This window comes from Lepisosteus oculatus, chromosome 6, assembly GCF_040954835.1.
Source record: "Lepisosteus oculatus isolate fLepOcu1 chromosome 6, fLepOcu1.hap2, whole genome shotgun sequence".
NCBI classification, from domain to species: Eukaryota; Metazoa; Chordata; class Actinopteri; order Semionotiformes; family Lepisosteidae; genus Lepisosteus; species Lepisosteus oculatus.
The window spans coordinates 11335979-11355334 of record NC_090701.1 but is presented as its reverse complement, the minus strand read 5'-3'; the positions used below and the strand labels follow the sequence as shown (position 1 = coordinate 11355334).

General features: G+C 36.4%; 1 protein-coding gene across 5 annotated transcripts in view; it reads right to left on the bottom strand.

Moving 5' to 3' along the window:
* The window catches only part of dpp6a (dipeptidyl-peptidase 6a), a 305960-nt gene that overhangs the window by 153434 nt on the left and 133170 nt on the right, over nt 1–19356 (bottom strand). Inside the window, exon 1 of one of the 5 annotated variants that reach the window (XM_015354744.2) lies at nt 8794–9212. The exons of the other annotated variants lie outside the window; for them this stretch is intronic. Coding sequence (XP_015210230.2) covers nt 8794–8850 — 57 coding nt within the window. The 5' untranslated portion in view covers nt 8851–9212. Of the gene's footprint in view, nt 1–8793; nt 9213–19356 lie in introns of those variants that run through there. 5 annotated transcript variants of the gene reach the window in all.

Here is a 19356-nt window from a genome sequence, read left to right as displayed (position 1 = left end):
ACAGTGAGTCACAGTGGCGTAATTGCAACTCAGAAAATGTATGGTGATCTTCAGAATACGATACAAGTGACAATTAAAATTAAAAACGAAAATGTTGTTACTAGCCGTACCATGGAAGAACATGTAGACTGACAGGTTGACACATATTCTCTATTAGGTTCTTTATGTTAACCAGCACTATAAATAGAACTTGCAGTCTTACAAACTTAACTTTAAACGTTTCAGTGAAGTCTTCAACACAACTGAAAGCATAAAGGAAATCATCACATCTCTCCAATCAAATTGTTTTAATTTTTCCCAAAAGAATTTTAAATGTATTCTTTTTTTCCATTTTTAATCACAAAATTAAATAAACGGCACTCCAAAAATATTCCACTAAATGTCAGCGAGCACACTGCTGGATAATTAATTATCTCCATAGAAACTGTAGTGCTAGAGTTTGGACTGAGCCAAAGCAATGTGATTATAAAGCTCAGTTTCATTTCAGTTCCTCCACAGAGAAAGGCTTTTTACAAGAAAATAAACAAGGCAGATGATTTTTTCTTGTTCCCTGTGGTGTGGCGATAATAGCCAAGACTTTGTTAATGTGCCTTCCAAGAGAGTGGGTAGGATGTAGCTGACCAACAAGTTTCTGGAGCAACAGAGCAGAAGAAGCTGGTTCATTAACAGACCAGGTATACATAATGGATAAAGCATACTGTATCTACTGTATGGTCAGCAAAGTTAGAAAAAAACATTTTAAGAGACGTGGAACAAAAATCTAAAAAACCAAAACCTGAAAAAAAACTTGAATTGTTGTTTTATTTGCCAATACACATTCTGGACTGCCGACTGTAGGTTCAAATTCAAACTAAGATGTACAGTAAGCCGATGTGTATCCAAGTCTCATGTTTTGTCTTGTAGACAGAAATCCCAACCCAGAAAATGCAGTAGTCCTAGGGGCAAACCAAGAACGTTCCCAGTGGGAATTCTTGATCACAATGATAATGAAGAGAAGTCAAAGGTAGGAAGGACTTCAACATAATTTAAGCTTTCATGTAATGTATATAATATGCCACATCTTCTACTGCCACTCTCTAGTAATCACACTAGAATCATCACTAATAACGATAGTTAGGTCAATCAACCGTTTGCCATGACAACAAGATCTGGTGGAAAAGGACGGTACAACCTATTCGTCATTAAGCACCTGGCTATTTGAGACATGCCTTTGCATTCTGGGTGCTCAGTATTAATGCTTTTTACTAGTCATGGCATTCTGTGTGGATTCACCTTCCATGTCCAGATTGTGCATTGGCCCGACTTCATTTTTGGATTCTCCCTGTGCTTCGTGTCTGAGTTTTCCTGGCTTTGAATTTAACTTTACTTCCCCGACTTCAGTTTTGGATTTCCCTTGGTATCGCATTTGCGAGTTAACCTGGCTTCGACCCCTGCCTGTTCTTCAATTCCAACTTTGGGCGGTGATTTTGCCTGTCAGCTTCATCACTGCAGCTGCAGTATACTGTACCTGCTGTTGAGCCCAGCCTTCAGGCCCTGAACACTGCACCTCGATTGTATGCACAGCATTACATTCCATACACCAATCTAGGCCCACAGACAGAGCTTCTGGGTTCAGGGACAGTAGTTAAGACACAACAATGACAATACAGTGCAACTGGAATTCACATACACACAAACACGCAAATCATTTATACTCCATAACTCCGTAACTGTAAGTGCTGTGGATCACTCTCATAAACAATCACTATGATGGGTCTAGTCTGTACTCTACAGTATATGACTTTTTTCACTGCAAAAAAAATGTCCTTTATATTATTTTTATTTGGGATAGAGAACTACTGTAGATAAATTGGATGGTTTATGGGAATTGATGGGAATCATTCTGGAACAACACATTTTCTTCCACAAATTTAGTACATCGGCCGATTCATTTTAAAAGCAGAATATATTCTACACCACACTCCTGATCCTCTCTGTCTCCAGTGCCCACAGGGGGTGACTAGCACGTATTTACTGTACTTGTTTTAGCAGTACCTGTAATAGAGAAATTTTGGATTTATGCAACTGATGTGCTCTTGGATGTAACTAGTGTAGTTGTGTCAATGAGCCCCAGACCTGCCTGATGACAGCTCTCAGGCTATTATCAATTTTCTGGTACATCTTTTGCTGTTGGTCTAATTGCAGCTAAGAAAACCCAACTTTGTGAGGCTGGGTAGAAACTGAGATACCTACTGTGTGACTCATACTTGGCTGCATTAATTTTCAGAAATTGTGCTTACTGGAAGAAGTACAGCTAAACTTTAGCTTTAAAGAAGTCAGCCTGGGTAACTAATTTTTTCACTAGTAAAATACTTTTAATTAGCCTCTTCTTTTACCCTTAGATATTTTTCTTAAGGCTTCCCTTTACATTGTTAATTCATTGTACAACTGTTGAGTGTTTATATTCTTAAAAAAATAAATAAATCTTGCATTATTAAACTACTGTATTAATTAAGCCCACGGCTCCTTAAGGAGCATACAGTACCATTCATATCCATTGTACTTTGTTCTGACACATAATTCAAATAGGTTTTCAAACCTCAATCTCAAATATTGACCTAAACATTTCCTGTGTTAAACAGACTTCAATGATAATTCTTAACAGAAATAAATCCACCAGATTTGCGAATACACATTTATTTTAATTAAGTGATTTTTCTAACCATTAAATATTGTGATTTTAACTTTGATCTATGTACATTGTATTTTGTATTTTTTTATTGTGGCATAAAAAAGCAGTACAACCAAAATGCCACTTGTTACCCAAGACGCAAGATGTGAATCATAAACAATGTAGGACATCAAAAACCATATGCTTCTATTCCATCGGGACTTCAATGTTAATTGATAAAGGTCAATAAGCTTAAACAATGCGCAGAAAGTAAGCAGCTCCCAGTTACACTCCAAAGAAAATTTGCATTGAATATTCTGGAAAAAGATAAAAATTAGGCTCCGTAAGTAATTGAACTCTTACAACAGTGTGGGAATTTTAAACGTAACATTCTTCTTGAAGTCGATTTCAAATATTTTTTTTCTAGCATACGGCTCTTCCAAAAATAGCAATTAAAATCAGAAAGCAGACTAACAGATTGTCAGGGGGATGTAAAGGTTTTCGGTTGCTTTTGTGTTTGTCTAATATCTGTTATAAATACAGCATGTAGTACACGTTTTTAATGCATTTCACAATTAAAAAAATCTTCCTAGATGGAATCAGTCTCTTAACTGCTTGATGGGATTGAAATCAAGGTTCAGATCTTTAGGTTTCCGTTTCATTTTTATGTGCTAAATGTCGAGGCATACATTTTTTTTCCCCCATACTTGAACTGAAGCCTGTGTTAAACTTGTCGGTGTTTGACAGAACACATTGTGGTTGGTGACAACAGCGCGCTGCAGGTTCCAGGACACGGTCACTTGACTTCGCGGACTTGACTCTGTGATGCGGGTGTTGGTTTTCAGATCTTCATCTGTTTGGCCAGATGGAACGAGTTAACCGAGTGATGGGAGCAAGGTTCAAGATGCGGTACAGGAAGGACTATGGGACAACCCAACATTTCTTTCTAGTCTTGTTAATCTAGTAAGTAGGTACAGTAGTGTGGGACCATGCAGGCTATTATGTTGAAAAATACAAAGTCTTCTTTGCCTGTTGTCTGGATAATTCCCTTTCGAATGATCATATCTTTGTATGCATAGATATACACAAAAAAAACTGAAAACATTCAACCCTGAAAGTCTGTAACTGCGTACTGCATACAGTACATGAAGGTCACAACAGGGGGAACAGGTATGAGATATTTTTTGAAGCACTGTAGGTATAATACAAGACACCAGATTGCAGCAATAACCAAAATGGATGATGTGCTCATTTATTAGGTAATCCCATTAACTAGAACTACAACAGAACTGTAGTGTCTATGTCTGGAGAGTAAGATCAACATTCCTGCTGGTTTTTCCTGTATTCTTAATTGTTAAAAGCTTGAAAATGCACCGGATTAATGCTGTGCTCATTTCCAATTACCGAAACCTTAAACTGAAGGAAAACAGAAGGCCTTGTTCTTCTGTGAAAACAGGTGATAGCCATCACTGCTTCATACCAATCATCCACTAATTAGCTAGACTGGCACTCAAACTCCATGAGCACTGGTTGCCTTAAAAAATGACTGCCTTTATCAGTCCATGTAGTTTGTGCTGCAGAATGTAAAATGCCTCCAGCAATCAAACAAATCTAGTGAACTAACAGCCAGCCCCTTTCCTTTACAATTATTAAGTGCATTAGTTTTAATATTGGCAACCTACTGTCACATTTCAGTATCAAAATGCTTGTGTGTGAAAACGCTAGATTCATTTTCCTCATAATGAGGTGGAAAGGGGACGATCTATTCTTTTTATTCTCCATGCTACCACATTTTTTGAAAAGGCAAAAATGCTATCAACTCTCCTTCTGAAGTAGTCGATAAAATATTGAAAAATAATAATTCTGGATGATGAAATGTATTGCCCATGTATTTCGGCCTGTGAAAAAGCAATGACACTGAATCTACCATCGCAATGCGGATCATGAATACAATCCAGGATACAGACACTGTTTGGCATAACCAAAAGAGAAATACAGTATACCCCCCCAAAGAATGAAACCTGAAAACCGCACTCTGAGGGATACTATACTGCCTCATTAGTTTGCATTTAAATTGTATTTTAATTTTTCCTCCACTTCAGAAGTATCCTCCCAAAAAACAAATAATTGGAATCACCCGCAATGAGCTGCTGTTGTTGGATTTAAATTTATAAATCATATAATATTTCAGCTCTTTTTGGAACCAATAACTGACGCATTTGCTACACAAAAAATAATCAGGCCAAAACCCATTTTCAAAAGCAACACTCAAGAGTAAGTACTTTTTAAATAATGTTATAAGAATTTCCAATATTCTACTTTTAAAAAATCATAATAATTACAGTATGTACAGTAGCTGTTTAGTGTTGTTTTGCAGGATGGGATGCACCTAAATAAACACAATGCATACGCCTACCTGATCAAGACCGCACTATGACACTGAGACGATTCTGGCATTTTCCGGTCAACGTGTACTACAAGTGTCTCATTTGAAAACTATACATCCCTCAGTGCGTCTCTTGCAATGCAGTTGAACTGAACTTTCCCTCTTTTTCTGTCAGTACTAATATTGGCAGATGAATAATAACCCTTCTTCAAACTCCTGAAGGGTTAATGCCCACCATCGTGCGTTCTCCCTTTCTTGCTTGCTTCCAGCTTTTCATCATGGACTTAACTGTTATATTGTATGTATGATTCCACACCCATCCACGTTATTGTACAATAAGTAAGTCTTTAACGAACACTTTTACTATGTGCTGAAACGTGTAGATACAGTCGCAAAGAACAGTTATATAAAGCGAGCCATTTTCTAAGAGTTCCAACATATCTCATGCCTTATTCTTTGTCTCTACAAGTCAGAAATATAAATCACTTTTGTTATCATGAAGGCAACACGACGGCAAGACGCCAGGAGTAAAGTGATTACACAGCTTTGTGATTACTTGGACTGGACTTCAGAAGTCAATATACAGTCATAACAGAACTATGCAATAACAGATATGCAAGTCTACACTGCCAGATACAGATGCGCATCTGCTTCCTCCAAAGTGTTTTAAGTTTCATCCCTCCCTCTTGCCACCAAGACATAGATGTTTATTTCTATTCGGCAGGGCACTGTTCTATAAATATTTTCGTGTTAATTTCACCAAAGTTTGATATGCTTCGGATTTGTAAAGTACTGCTTCATTAACATGTCATTAGGCTCCAATCATTACAGTTAATCAACAGTAAAACAGCCAGCTACGCACTGCAGACTAGAGAGCTCTAAATTATTCTACCCACTAAAAAGCAATTTGGCCCCTGATTTTGATCCTTCTTTCTCAAAATCGACGGGCGTTTGGACAAATATTCCCAATTTAACTCCCCCACTTCCTGACTTGCATTGTTTGCATTTTGAAAATGATGAAAATGTTAAGACATGAACATGTTCTTTAGACCCTTGCCTGGTTATTTCTTAAGCCCCCTTAGCCATGCCCTGCTGCAGAGCAAAACAAATGTCGGAAAGCACAGGACAAGAAAAGGAGAGAATTAAGATTGTCCTGTAGTAATAAGCACTGTTTTTACTTTTCCACCTAATTTTTACTGTATTCCCAGTTTACAAATTAATATAAAAGGATAGTAAATATGGTATGCACTAACTGTGCAACATGATTAAGTCTCTGGTCCTCAGATGCCATCCTTGTAGATAAGCACAGTGGATATTAGCAATCCCTTATGACAAAATCACTGTCATCACATAGTTACAATCACATGCAGAGGCAGTTTACAAGCAGTAATTGTCAAGTACTTTGCTACTTTTCCGATAAAAATGATTGTTTTGTTATTTTTTTGTGCTTGAAAATTATTTAACCTTTTCTTACTCAAAAGCTAAGCTAAAATCCCAAGAATAATAATAAAAAAAACCTTTACCGTTTAGTGTCGCATAATTAATTTTATAATAGTAATCAAGAAAAAGTATTTATTTTCAACCTGGTACTGACAGAAACTCATACCAATTTGCTCAGGTCAACAGTGATGAAGTATTTTAGTCATTCTTAATGACTTTTTTAGGTGAAATTGTGAAGTAACAATAGGCAAACCTTCAAGTCATTTACTGTTGTACTTTGCATTTGCATTCAAACTGAACTATGCATTCAGTTTAATTTTCTTAAGAATGAATCGTTATAAATTTTATATTTGTAAAACAATTTCACAATATCAAATAATTGTTTCTTTTTCATATTGCAATTTGAGATGATGGAAGTATGAAGGTAAGACAGCTTTGCGTGTAAAATAGTGATAACAGGATATATTTATGGTGTCTGTTAAAGACTGAAAAAAGTTGTGCCACAGACCAGGTTAGCATTCCAATTGAATAAAATTAGAAAACTTTTTACGGGCTCTATGACCTACTGTTAACTGTAATCATTGCCTTTTTGTTGGTTAGAGACCCAAAAACTACATCCGGTTAATAAAAGAAATTAAACATAGTTAATTGTTTCAGCATCTCTTCAATGTTTAGACCCAACTCCTGCCTAGTACTGTACATGAATGGAAGCAAAAGCTTTTAATACAAGAACTATACAATAATAATGCACTGATAGGGGACCCAGTAGGGTGCAGTGGGTTAGTTTAAGCCCCTGTGGAAAACACTGCTGTTGTACTTTGGGAAAGATACTCTGACCCCATTACTCCAGTCCACCCAGCTGTATGAATGAAGACCAGTGTTTGCTGGAAGTACTGCAGGTTCTGAGGTGGACTGACGTCCCATCCAAGGTGGGTATCACATGCTTTCATTTCACCTAATGCCATGGAAACCAAGATAAATTCTGGAGAGAGGGGCTATCGTCTAATCCAGAACCACCTCCTGCATATAGACATTAATTGATATCTTGACCATCCATTGTTTTTCCCACAGTTCGCTACAAGTAATTAAGCATGAAGACAAGGACAGAATGACAGGAAACACATAATCTAAGATAAGGTGTTTCACCCGCAAAAGAAAACTGAATTAATTTCATATAATTGATAGTATTTTCAATCAATCACAATAATGTAATGATAATGGTATTATATAACAATATTATACTGTATTAATGTTGTTTTGGGGCTTGTGTCTACACTGATAGAAACCATTAACTGTAATATAGATATAACTTATTATCATTATTAATAATAATGATGATGATAATAATGAGACGATGTGAAAATGATTTGAGACTAGATAGACAACCCAATGCATCTTAAAACAGTTTCCAATAGACAGAATAACTAACGAGTAGCATTACACTCCTTCTCACGACGCAGTCTTATGGATACTTTTAGAAAAATACGTTGTTAGAGGATATCTACTTGACAGGTTTGCAATTAAAATTCCATGTAGCATCTGAGGTACCTGAACCTTAACAGACCTTTCGGTCACCGCATCTCTGGTAAGACGGTCTTGTGTCAATATTTGCTTTGTGATCATCCCTCTTGAAACTAATGACATGTTTGGTATCTGCCACCGTACTAATACCTGATAAAGGCTGTGGATCTGTCACACTGACACAAAGAAGCATTTCGAGGCACGACAAATACAGTTCAGTGTGTTGTTCACAAAATTAGAAATTCAGGTTTAAGTTTTTTTTTTTCGGAACATAAAATGCTTCATCCCCCCGTGCCCACAATTTGAGAGCGAAACGCGAGTCGCAAGTAGAAAAACGGCGCAGTGTGAATCCGACTCATGATGCATCTGAACGAATTACCTTGAACACAGAAACGACTGTCACACAAAGTAAAGACGACTTACGTTTCGGTCGCTGAATTCTACTTACAGTAGATGCTTTCCACAATTTAGCTCACTTCCATTCATTTTACGTCTATAGCAAATAAAATACATAACGCAATGTATTCCATATCTACCCCACACATGTAGTGTAAGTGTGCATGCACACATACGTATTTATAAATGACATTAATTATTGAATTTCCAAAGTAAAAGCAAAGTGTTGCCTTGATCTTGTTCTGTGAAAACGGACACTGCACAGCCCCCTAATCGCTTTTAAAAAGAGTGCTACTAGGACTGCCTGGGGTTGTTGCTTCATTCAGAAACAACAGCCGTGCAAAACATGCAAAGACATTAAAAAATAAAACCACTAAAACAAAAGAAAGCGAAGCACTACCTGTTCTTGCTGTTGAGCTGCTTTCGCTGGTGCGTTTTGCTCCTTTGCTGAAGTCATGATCACCTATAGATTAGAGCCCACAGCTGTAGACCAAAGATATTTCAGATGTTTAATCAGGCAGGCGTGAGCCAGGAAAGTGTCACGAGCAATAGGCATTAAAAATTCAATGGCCAACAAAGCTGGTACAGAGGGAAAGACAGACAATCGGAAGAGCCAAAAAAAAAAAAAGACTACTTAAATCTTAATCTGTAAAGACGTAGATGAAGGGATGGATGCTCTGCTTCTGAATAAGAGGCAGAGAGAGAAAGCGAGAGAGAGCCTCAGTCACCGCAATCGTCACAGCAGCTGTGATAACTGCCTGGCAACCACCGCCGGGCGACTGAGATGGGAAACGACCGCGGTCTGTCCCCTTTTCTCCACTGCTACTGAACAGTCTTTGCACTGAGCATGCACCAACCCCAAGAAAAGCACACTTCATTTGACTCGCATCCACAAGTCTTTGTCCGTTTATGCGTTTTTCCGCCGGTTAAATTCAGGCAAGCAACGTTGATTCTAAGAATAAAAAACAAAAACAAAAAAAAAAGTATACTTTGGACCTGTACTGTACTGTACCTGTCGTTACTTCATGTCACAGAAGAGATTCGCAGGTGTGACTGGATTCCAACTCTGAAGCAATGTGGTTTATGTCATCTTGGAATAATATTTGCATAATTCCCTCTAGCTGCCAATATCTTTCAACATCACCACGATACAATTATTAATAACGGCTGTCAGCTTGTTAAAGTAGTGTGTACAGTACAATTACCGATTCCTACCGTTTCCTATCGGCAATCGGCAGGTGGTAGAAGGAAGTAATACTAGTTTCAAGTCCTTGGGAGACACGCAGTGTAAACAATTCAAACTAACCGGCATTTCACCTGGAATGTGGGATAGAAACCAGAGAGCCTGGAGAAAACTCAAGCAGATATGAGAGGGTACCACGCAAAAGTGCCACTTATCAGCTCCTGCATGATTGAAAGCATTCTGTTACAACTTAATTTTCAGAAACAAAAAAAAATGCATTTCAGGCTATTTCCAGTACATCACTAGATATTCTCTGCATGCCCTAGGTGCAGGTGATGTGCATTATGTCACAGTGGTACAGTAGGATGATAATGATGAAGATTATTACTATTGATAATACAGTACATCTATTGCTTTCTACATCTCCATTAAAGAATAGACTGGTTTAGCTCTCAATTACCTCAATTACAGCAAATAACAACCTTACAAGTTACATATCATCATTCTCCCATGTCCTGCAATATTCTTTTCTCCTTTCAATAAAAATTCTCAGAAGTACATCATAGTGCTTTATTATGTATTTGTTAACATTAATAAATAGAATTTTGATTCAAAGAATTAAGGTTAATATTTAAACCTTACTATTCCATTAGCTAGTTAATGAAATAAACATTGATTTATAAAAGATAGTCACTAGATTAACGTGTACACTGCAGATTTTAAAGGCAATTATTTATGCAGTATACCAGTAAACACTTAATTTTTGTCAAGTTAGGTTTTTATTTGAAAATATCAAATCAATCACTACTGTATTAACTGACTACTAAAACATGATAAATACTGTATATTATCCAAAAATAAAGATTGACTCTACTGGAACTCCCTGTTCAAAAAGCAAATGCAGGTGGCCCAGATGTAGGTCTTGTTTTTAAGAGGACTAATCATTGTAAAGAAAAAAAAAATAATGCTAAAGAAAGATGCTAATTTTTACACCTTGGAATTTTTATATAAGTATTAAATATGTAGTTTTTACATTATACGACATGTACATATTGTATTATGACTAGAATTAAATCCCAGACAGGTCTGCTGGTTTGGAAACTGAATAGACTCTCCAGCCCCATGATCTTAACCCCACTGAAATGTTATATATTTGATGCTTTCTTCTGTAATTTTATTTCACTTTCATTCTTCATGTGGCAATTCAGAATTCCTCCATGCATTCGTCTTCTCATTCACACCTCATTGGCCTGTTCTTTTGTTTGATTTGTACAAATACATTATGCTCAGCTACGTTTAGATGGGAGTTTTTTCAGTGCCAGGGATCTCTGCCTTATCTGTGTCTGGGCTTGGATGGCAGACTAGGAGAAAACAGATTAAGCGTGGTGTTGTACAGTATGACATTGTGCTGCTTTATTTTTAAGCAACTGCATTCATTGTAGTTGTGCTACAAATATAGCTGTGAAAGACTGGTTTTCATGGTACCTGTGCTTAACTCTTAACTGAGTTCTGTATAAAATGTACACTAGAATTGGACTCTATGCGATCTCTTTGAGTATGCCCTCAATTTAGTTTTGCCCTAAAGATCATTAGAATAAAAGTAAGGTCAATCATAAGAAACGGACATGTTGCATATCTCGCCCATTTGGTTACTAGTTGTTTTTTGACCTAAGGATCTTTCCATTTCCTAAAGGATTCCAGCCCTCTGTGAAAAGAAGTGTCTCCTAAATTCAACCCTAATCCACTCTCTCAGTACCCAGTGATCTCCTCAGGCCATAGTTTCACTATTATTCCTGAAGTTTCTGCTCTGCCTTTTTCAAGAGAAAAGCCAGGTTTAATTGCAAGAGTTGTTCTTTTTTTACACTGTCGTCACATTCTATAGGATTATATAGAATCGGAATAAATGAACAAGTATTACACATCCTTACAGGCACTGACAAAGAAAACCCAACAGGTTCCTTCAGGATTGACTGCCAGTTGCAAATCAGTCAGCGGCAGTGGGTACTAAGGGGAAGAGCAAATAAAACTGAGAACAGAAGGAACTGTTCTCCATAAAGGATTGTGGGAGTCTAAAAAAGCAAACAGACCTTTTGTTTTCTAAGCTGATGCCCTGGCTTGTTTCATAACATGAGTGGGTAAGATCCTAGGAGCAATCACCTACAGGCAACTACAGATATTTGCTTTCACATTTATGCAAAATAACTATGATTGTCCTAAATGTTTTGAAAAGCTGTCTAGGGGAAGTGGTTTTGTAGACTTGCTATTACTGGGAACCTGGGAAAGCCTGATTTAATTGTTCATTTGTTTTTCTGCACGGCATGTAATAAAGTAATTATAAGGATAATGAGGCAGAGGTTTCTATACTAAGAGTTTACAATAAAGTCTGTGTTTCATTGTAGCTTTGCCCCCTTGACTACTGAAACTGGAGTTTTATCTCTGTAAACCTATGTACATAGAAAGATTAAATATTTGTTCATAAAAAACGTTTAATTTATCATCTGCTCGAAAGTTTACATCGGCTTGCCTGTTCGAGTGAGCATACTGCCTAAAAACATGGGTCTAATTGAAAATGTACGCTGAACCACATAAACTTCCTGAAGGTCAAAGAAGATAAAAGGGTGTCAAAAGGCATCGAAGAAATGTGATTGATTATGATGTGGAAGCTCATTTACAGGTCTATAGCAGAGGTCAGCGGAGTTCAAACAAGAGTGTGAATTGAAGATGACCTCAAGTTTGGGTACAACACCTTCCGTACATCATTTGATTTCCTGTCCTTTAATGATAGTGCTTGATGATTGTCAAATCAAGAGAACTGACTACAAACACAGCCTCACATTACCTTTTGAAGTGTTTCAACAGTCTGTGCAAACCCCTGATGATCAAGAAAAAAAGTCAAGCTGTCAGTGATCACCATCATGACAACTGATTTCTGGGATTCAAGGAGAGTCCCAAATAATGACTTTATGCCATAGAAACGTTCCTCTAGAGGCTAGTGTTAAATCGTGTTAAATCACACAACTGAAGCAAAGTTGCCAAGCAGAAGATTGAAAGGTCTGCTAGCTAAAGTAATTTTGCTGCTTCGCAACAGTTTTGAATCTGTCCACAAAACACACTGAAGCAGCCACTTGTGAATGTAACTTTAAGCAACTGAGTCACCCACCCTAGAGCCTGAGCCTGGCATTGAGGGATTATTGTCATTCTCAATACCTGAAAACCACAACGTTTGCATTGAGATATGAAGATGAGGAAGCAAAGACATTCACTGAAGCCTGGTTAGAGGCGACACCTGAGGCATTAGACTTTCCCAGCATTGTCAATCCATCCAATTTCTAAACACTACATCCAATTCAGGGTGACAGGGGAGCCTGAGCCTATCTCCGCAAGCGATGGGCACAAGCCAGGGTGTGAAGATAAAATTGGCCAGATGTATTTAAGTCAACAAAAAGAAGTATAAAGACCTTATGGCTAAAACCATGTGAAGGATCTTGTAAAATGAACCTGAAGACTACCCCTCCACTGTGTGTACAACACATAGCAGCTGTTTGTTACATATGAATCCCCATCTTGAAAGAAACCTCTATTGTATAGAGCAGAAAAATACATTTACTTAGCCAAATAACTAAATAGAATGGAAAGGTGGAAGTTGTTCTAGTTTTAAAAATATGTTAAAAAATAAAATTTAACCTTTAAAAAAATGTTAATTAAAAACTAATCTGATATTCTTGTTACATTACAGCGCTTCAGGTTTATTTTAATAAGTGCAGTGTCCTCCAATAATTAAGGTCAAGTTACATTTCTATACTAAATTATTCCAGAATCCCAGTATGCACCACAGCAACCACATCATGTGGTTTCCACTCAAAGCACTGGGGAGAAAACCCATGTCCTTCAAATACCAGCCTAATATTAGAACACACTCTACTCTATTACAATAAGTCTTCAAATTCTATTCTTCTGAGGCTTGTCACTCTGCATTACATTCACTTCAAGTGTTAGAATCTCCACAGCATGCAGATAAATAAACACACAAGAAGGTCTTTAACATTTCATGAAGGAAGGAAAGTGGTTCAAAGTGTCTACAAAGATAGATTATGGCATCTAACTTGTATCCAAGAAAGCTTTCAATATCTACTACAATTATACTTCTTGGCTGAAAATCAATTCCCTCTTTTTTAAGAATCTGAAAATAGTAGACATTTTTAGCTGAATCAAGATGGTATATCTAATATACAGTACTCAATTTAATGTCAGACAAATTGACTACACATGCAGTATTTTAATACCTACAGTTGTTTTTTCTGGCTTGTGAGGCAAGACTAGTGTCATCCTTAAAATATTTGGGATGTTGGGTACAGAAATCTTTTTCACATAAATCTGAAACAGATAACCAAGGATGACAGAGATCATTAGCAGCATCGTCCTCTTAAATATTGATCTACAGTATGTGATACTATGAGGCTTTTCATTTTAGACTCTATATTCCAGCTTTATAATTTAAATACAAAAAGAAAATATTATTACATCAGTCTTTAGTATTATAATAAGATGAAACCTATCACTTGATATTATTGATACTGTATACAGTATCTACAAATTACTGACCATCTCCAATTACTGATGGTCAGACAGAGCATACTAGTACTAAAAATAAACTATTTCCTTCTTTAGTCTTGAAATCAGTTATAACCTATAGTTTTGATAGATCTGTGCAGTGTCCTGTTTTATTATTTTTCTTCTTTTCCTTTATATAGTGTTTCCCCTTTTGAACATAGAGACGTATGACAAGACAAAGGCCTGCAAGCACAATAGAAATGGGTTTACATCTTTCTCATAGATGTTTTTTCTCAATCTACCACATCTGCTGAAAGTGATTTTTTTTCTTGCGGTACTATATGTCCACAATGACTCTTCAAATTTTGTTACAAAATTGATACCGAAGCAATACCTTAGATTTAAGCAAGGCCTACTGTAAATCAGTCTGTTCATAACGAGACACTCTACATTAAGACATGTCCTTACTTCTTATTTGATTAGAGTAACTACCATTATTCAAGATAGCTGTTTGTAAAATATTTTATATATTTTTACTGTCCTCTATTTCTTAATAATATTCTGTGAAAGCTTGTCGGTGTATTGCTCAAATCCTTTGTTTACTGTCATACAGCAAGTAGAAATTCAATTATATCAATAGCCTTATTTGTACCATTTTCAAACAGAAATGAAAAATGAGCTTTTTAATTTAAACAAATAAGGAAATTGTTGACTTCATTAAGTGGCAACTATGTTCCTAACTAGTTCCTTTGAATAAAACTGACCTATGATCTGTTTGTTTTCGAAATTTGAAAATATCAATAAGTAAATCCCCATAATCTTTCTGCACTCAGAAAATTAAGGGTCACATTTACAGTATTTATAATGTGAAATACTAAAATTACTTTTTTTGTGGAACAGATAATCGTGCCACCTAAGACACTTACATTAATGTGAGACTTTACTGTGCCGTTTTCATTGTTTGAAAAATAAAAAAAAGAGGTTTTTATTTACTGTATTTTGTGTTCGGTGTCAAGTAGATTTAACTGACTAAATGACAAGAATATTGATTCCTGATTGTCCAGTCAGGGAGAGAGTTAATTGATCAGATGAAGAGGAAAAGCTTTGTTTGGAGGGAGAATCTCTTAATTTATTTACTGTAGCACTTATTTAGCACTTTGATCCATGTTTAGTCACTGTAATACATGTTCATTCAATTTTGTCATCACCAAACTAACTTCATTGAAAAGTTTCCTGAAAATATAAAACTGTGGAAACTATTTTAATTCTATTTTGCTTTTGAAGGCAATCTCATTTAACCAATATAATAATAATAATAATAATAATAATAATAATAATAATAATAATAATAATAATAATAAAAATTCCTTACACTTATAACAGTGCTTTTCTGGACACTCCACTTAAAGCACTTTACAGGTAATTGGAAGTTCCCTCCACCACCACCAATGCATTGCCCCCACTTGGATGATGCAGCCAAAGTGTGCCTGTATGCCTACAACACTATCACTACTGTATCACTATCAACTATCAGCTCTGAATGGGCAGGAGGGAAGAGTAATGCACTTCATAGATGGGGATTATTAGGGGGCCAGGGGGAAATCTGGCCAGGATACCGGGGTAAAACCCCTCTTCTTTTCGAGAAAAGCCCTGGGATTTGTAATGACCACGGAAAGTCAGAATCTCGATTTTATGTCTTTTCTGAAGGACGGCACTTCCATTTAACAATGTAGTATCCCCATCACTATTCTGGGGCAGTAAAACCCGCCCTGCAGACTGCAGGGTGAGTGATCCCTACTGGTCATACTGAGCTCTTCCAGCTGTAACCTTAGCTTTCCAAAGAGGTCTCCCATCCCATCAGGATCCCATCAGTATCTCCCAGATACTGATACTCCAGATACTCACACCTGCGTTACTTCAGTGGATCACCAGTTGTGAATTGCAGGGTGATATACAGTAGCTTAAAACTGATATACTAAAATTGTGCCTCACTCTTGAAAAGCTACAGTAGTTATCAAACTGATACTGTATGGCACAGTAAAATTATAATAGACAAGTTTTATATATCAGTGTTCTTGCTGAGCTTTCTCAGTGTGCAACACCAGAATCACATAATGAAGAGAATATCCTGCATACTTTTGGCATGTATAGTTTTCTGAGATTACATACCTTTCATATTTTGAACTCTTATTCAGTCTGCTGAATGTGTCACACCCAGAGGAATTCACAATGTACAGTACATAAACACTTTCATACATCATACAGGGGCATGACAAGTGGACAAAAACCTCGCTTATTAATTTATACCCTTGTTGTAATTCATCTTGTCATAAGGAGTTAAAGAATTGCATGATCAAATCAAAGAACATCTGTTTCTTAAAACAATTAGAAAATGTCAACCAATGCTTCAGGCATTCAGAAACTTCACAGAAGTCATAATGATTCATCATTCTTTAGATTAAAAAAGAAAGCAAACAAGGTTCACATGTTGATTTGCACATGTTTAATAAAGAAAGTGATACAAAATATTAATGGCCTCAATATTAACTTGGCTTGTAAATTAGGTTGATTTGGCTTCTAGGGTAATTATGAGGCTCTTGTTTTTCAAAATGTGAGTGTACTCAATTTGATAATGCCATATTTAATATGACTTGACAGTAAAGATGCTGCAGTTCACAAAAGAACACAAAAACACCTGAAGATAGCAAAAGTTTAATAAGGGTGTATCACTTTTCTTGCTTATAACATACAGTACAGCTGATATCACTTAGCAACCTACTGTATGGTAATATAATAAGACAAAACATCAACTGGCAGTGCTGTATTACATCTCAATGCTGCAGAGGTGTATGGTATCACAATGCTGTTTGCAGCACCTTCATTTCAACATTACAACTTGAATTAAAGTGAGAACTTGCTACTACAGTAATTCCTTGAGTAGGAAAAAATATGCAAAACTATTTTTAAAAAGACAAAAACACTACGGGTACTGTATAAGCAATGATCCAGGCAATGTCCATGCTCTCTGATATAAGAAGAATGTACATTGAAAATTGTAGACCCTAATTTGACAAGGTATAGTTTAGCCTGGAAGGTAACAAAGGATCTTGATTATGTCTCGATTTATTAAATCTTCAAAACAACTTCACAATAATAAAAACAGGCTTTGATACAGTTCCCATAAAAAACTTGAAAGTACATATTGAACAAAAAAGATGAGTAAAAGAAGTCAGTCTGAGATTTTAAATGGACATTTTCAATATTTTTCTTTTATTAAAGATATTTAGGCACTTTGCGTGCAAAGCAAGAATACTATACTGTATATACTTGCCCTCACACACCAGATTAAAAACTGTTGGAAAGGTTCGGAGGTAATACTGTGTATCAAATTACAGGTCTGATGACAAAAGAGTGAAAATGATAGGAAACTCTTTGAGGTAGATAAGATAAGATCACTTTATTATTCATATACAATTTCTTGCATTAGGAATTTGTCTTTTCGCATACCCCAGCTTGCTCTCCATGAGACACACAAGCACACAGACGGGGAGAGAGAAGCTTGGGGTCAGAGCGCAGGGTCAGCCATTCATACGGCACCCCTGGAGCAGCTGGGGTTAAGGGCCTTGCTCAGGGGCCCAACGGAGTGGGATTCCTCTGCCGGCCTGTGTATACTGTATATACTTGCACTCACACACAGGTCTAATGACAAAAGGGTGAAAATGATGGAATACTCTTTGAGGTCAACCTGATACTTCAAGAGAGAGGGGCTGTGCTTTCTTCTTGTTGACCCCGCTTGTTGGCACCAGAAAATTGTCCACAACTTACTGTAGCTGTAGCAGTGGTACATACTGTACTGTAGGTGATGTTGACAAATTGGAAGGAATTGATCGATGAAGCCAGTGGCAGGTAAGTTTAAATAACCATTCTATGAAGCTGACAGGTTGACACTAATTGACTGACACTCACAAGCCAAAAAAGTGAGCTGCCTGCTCAAGACAATCATTTTTCCCACATTTATTTATTATGAGACAAAATGAATCCTGACAGCAAACCGAACGTCCACAAAAAATAAAAAAAGGAATAAAAGATGAAAAATAAAATATTCATTAATTGGATGTGCTTTTTTCTTGACTATTCAGGAGTTTTCACTATGTAAAATAATAATAATAATAATAATAATAATAATAATAATAATAATAATAATAATAATAATAATATATAGACCAGAAAATATCATGGTGGAACAGGAATATTACAACATAAAATAAAGTATAATTGAAACTACAATAGCTGTTGATGCATTCAACAGATGATATTTTGTCAAAATCACAACAAAGAGCATTTCCATTATTTTAATTGATCCGAAAAAAGATCTACAGTACTTGAATACTGAAAGGAAATGTCAGGAATGTAAAGACCTGGGTATACATTTTATCGTCTAAAAAACGAACTCCAGTGCTTTGGAGCAAGAAATTAACCTCTAGTTTTTCCTTTGCATGTTTTCATTCTCATATTTGTATGCCCATGTGCTGACACATCTCCCCTTCTTGAACCCGCTGTATATTACAGTACAGTATGTCCCTTTGCTAGTTCCCAGTGGTCAGCCTGCTTGTTATCTGTCCAACCCCCAATATGTCCATTCACCCCATTTATTTTCCGTCTCTTACATAAAGTATAAAAGAGTTAAACAAAGGTAGAAAACTGAGCAACAGATGCTTTTGTTCCACGAAAGACCCATTAACTAGATTGAGCTACACTTGAAAACCCCAGAGTTGTTTGTTCATCTGTCATTTTCACTGAAATCAAATGGCTCCTTTTTAACTCCCTTTTAAAGCATTACATGTTAGGAATATAAAAATATGTTGGTTCCACGTTATTCCATTCCTGGTTCACACTAATGGGTGGATAAATAACAGGACTAAACATCTAATTAGGTTCAAACGAATCTTAAACATGGTTAAAGTTCAGTTATTCTGTAGTCATTTCGACATTCCCGTATCTTAATCTTTTTTTACACATCTGAAACGACATAAATACTGAGGCAGGTATATCAAGGGAAAAACAAAAGAGCAGCTATTTCTATCAGTGGAGAATAGCTTTTTTTCACAAACATCAAAAACAAGTGTGTGTGTGTGTGTGTGCTTAATTTGCGGTGTGAATGTTGCCATGAGGAAAATATGTAATGTGGAGAGTCTTCACTATAGTTCAGAAAAGCTTCAAATGAGATTT